Raw genomic sequence first — 2500 nt, forward strand, 5'->3', positions numbered from 1 at the left:
TTGAGCAAGTGACGTGCTTTTGCAGGTCATCCACTAGGTTTTGCAGTTTGCACTAATTGTTTTGAGAAATGCACTAACTGCTGTGCAAATGTTAATAGTGATGTGAGAATAGCACCAAAGCGACTGAGAAAAACTGTAATAGCAGTTGAACACTAATGCATTCCTGCAGATGGTTGTAGGCTGCCGTGTTGCCGTGGTGATGATGCAGTACAGTGTGGTTGCTAATAACTACTGGCTGCTGGTGGAGGGGCTCTACCTGCACAGCCTGCTGGTCATCACCGTCTTCTCTGAGAAGAACTACTTCAACATGTACCTCTGCATAGGCTGGGGTGAGCCCTCTCTCTCTCTGTGTGTGTGTGTGTGTGTGTGTGTGTGTGTGTGTGTGTGTGTGTGTGTGTGTGTGTGTGTGTGTGTGTGTGTGTGTGTGTGTGTGTCTGTTTGTGTGTGTGAGTGTGTGCGGGCATGGACACTGTCCAAGTTTGTTGTCATTGACCCATTACATCAAGGCCTCTCCATAAAGGAAAGTCTCTGTGTGTGTGTGTGTGTGTGTGTGTGTGTGTGTGTGTGTGTGTGTGTGTCTGTTTGTGTGTGTGAGTGTACAGGTGTGCATGCATTCTGTGCACGTACTGATGTTAAGTTCAGACTTGCTAACATGATTGACGTGAGGATCTGCTTGCTGTGTTGTGCTGTGCCGTGCTATGGTTGCTATGGTTGTTTGATTCTTTCTCTCTCTCTCTCATGATTGACGTGAGGATCTGCTTGCCGTGTTGTGCTGTGCCGTGCTATGGTTGCTATGGTTGCTATGGTTGCTATGGTTGCTATGGTTGTTTGATTCTCTCGTGTCGTGTGTTCCAGGTGCCCCCCTCATATTCGTGCTGCCGTGGGTCATCGTCAAGTACCTGTACGAGGACGAGGAGTAAGTCACGCCCGATACCTACATCCAACAGTGTCTGGTCCATGCTGTATCCTACCTTGCATTCTCTCTTTGTATAGTGTGTATTATTTTCATGAAGAAAATAACTTTTTAATGTACAGTCTTTAGATTTAATTTTCTTTTCATTTTTAAATGTATCTTATTTGAATATAATGTAGTGTAATGTAATGTTTTTTGGTTGTAAATCATACAGTTAGGTAACAACTGTTTGCTTTGTGTGAAAAAGGTGAATTCAATGTTATTTACACACAATGTTGTTTTGGGTTACAAATGGAGACAACAACCGTACATGAATCCATGAAGAACCTCTATTCAGCAATCCTTCACATCTTCCAACATCTGATAGTTCTAGATGAAGAATCTGCCTCAGTGGAAGCTAAAAAGGTTCCTCTTCAAAGTGTGAACGCTGCCTTCTCAGCTCCGTCTCCCGTAGGACACCTCTTAATGAGGTTGCTCTACACAGACCTCTTTAAAGAACCAATACGGTTCCCCCTCGCTGAAGACAGGAGCGAGAAGAAGCTCTTATGTGCTGTGCTCCCAGCGGTAACCACAGCCATGTTCATACTGTATCAGGGGGACTGGGAGTGTTAATATGCATACTCTCGTTTAGGTCTTAACGGTGGCCATTAGTGTTTAATGAGCCTCATTGCCACCCCTCTCCTTTTTCTCTTTCTCTCTTTCTCTCTCTCTCTCTCTCTCTCTCTCACACACACTCACACTCACACTCACACACACACACACACACACACACACACACACACACACACACACACACACACATACAGGATCTCACCGAGTGTTAGTGTACTCATGTGATAAAGGTCATGAATATGTGAGGGGTGTTTTATCGTCCACTTATGTCCAGCCGCACGGGGATGAGGAGGAGAGAGGATTCATGGTGGAGATTGTGAGCAGTTATTGGAGAGCATTAAGATAAAATCGTGTCATTCTAAATTAGCGCCATAGATAAAAATGAGGGCTTCCGGTACATATTAAGTGGGTAAAGAACACTCTCTCTCTTCTCTCTCTCTCTTCTCTCTTTTTCTCTTACCCCCATCTCCTCCTAATATAAAGGGCAGCTCAGAGGTCCCTGTTTTTGTGGTGCCTGCGTGTGTGCGTGCGTGCGTGCGTGCGTGTGTGCGTGTGTGTGTGTGTGTGCGTGTGTGCGTGTGTGTGTGTGTGTGTTTGTGTGTGTGTGTGTGTGTGTGTGTACATGTCATGTGTGTGATAAAGGAGAAACAAAAGCTGCAGAGGGAGGCGGTGTTCACAGTAGGTGGCTTTACATGGACAGGTTTGTTTTGTTTTGTCATTCCAATGAAACTAATTCCCGTTGAAAAATGTGTGCCGTCTGTTCACATGGGGTACTTTCCGATCATGTGCTCTCAAGCGCTTTAGAATCTTTGATCGGAATAGCCGTTGTTGCCTTCCTTTTCTTGAGAAGCTACAACAGGCAATCCGATTTGGTATACATGGCTGTTCAATCGGAATAGAAACGGAAATATACCACCTCTTTCATTCCGATTTAAATTCTGGCAGTTTTATTCCGATCAAGGTGTTTATTATGTG

General features: G+C 44.8%; 1 protein-coding gene across 1 annotated transcript in view; it reads left to right on the plus strand.

Annotated features, from left to right (window-relative positions):
• The window catches only part of gcgrb (glucagon receptor b), an 85656-nt gene that overhangs the window by 73972 nt on the left and 9184 nt on the right, over window positions 1–2500 (plus strand). Inside the window, exons 8-9 of the mRNA XM_076286060.1 lie at window positions 170–329; window positions 856–916. Coding sequence (XP_076142175.1) covers window positions 170–329; window positions 856–916 — 221 coding nt within the window. The remainder of the gene's footprint in view (window positions 1–169; window positions 330–855; window positions 917–2500) is intronic.

Source organism: Alosa pseudoharengus, unplaced genomic scaffold, assembly GCF_046254945.1.
Source record: "Alosa pseudoharengus isolate Yale_2024_CS ecotype anadromous, Long Island Sound unplaced genomic scaffold, YU_APseudo_1.1 YU_APseudo_1.1_scf_1, whole genome shotgun sequence".
In the NCBI taxonomy this organism is placed as follows: domain Eukaryota; kingdom Metazoa; phylum Chordata; class Actinopteri; order Clupeiformes; family Clupeidae; genus Alosa; species Alosa pseudoharengus.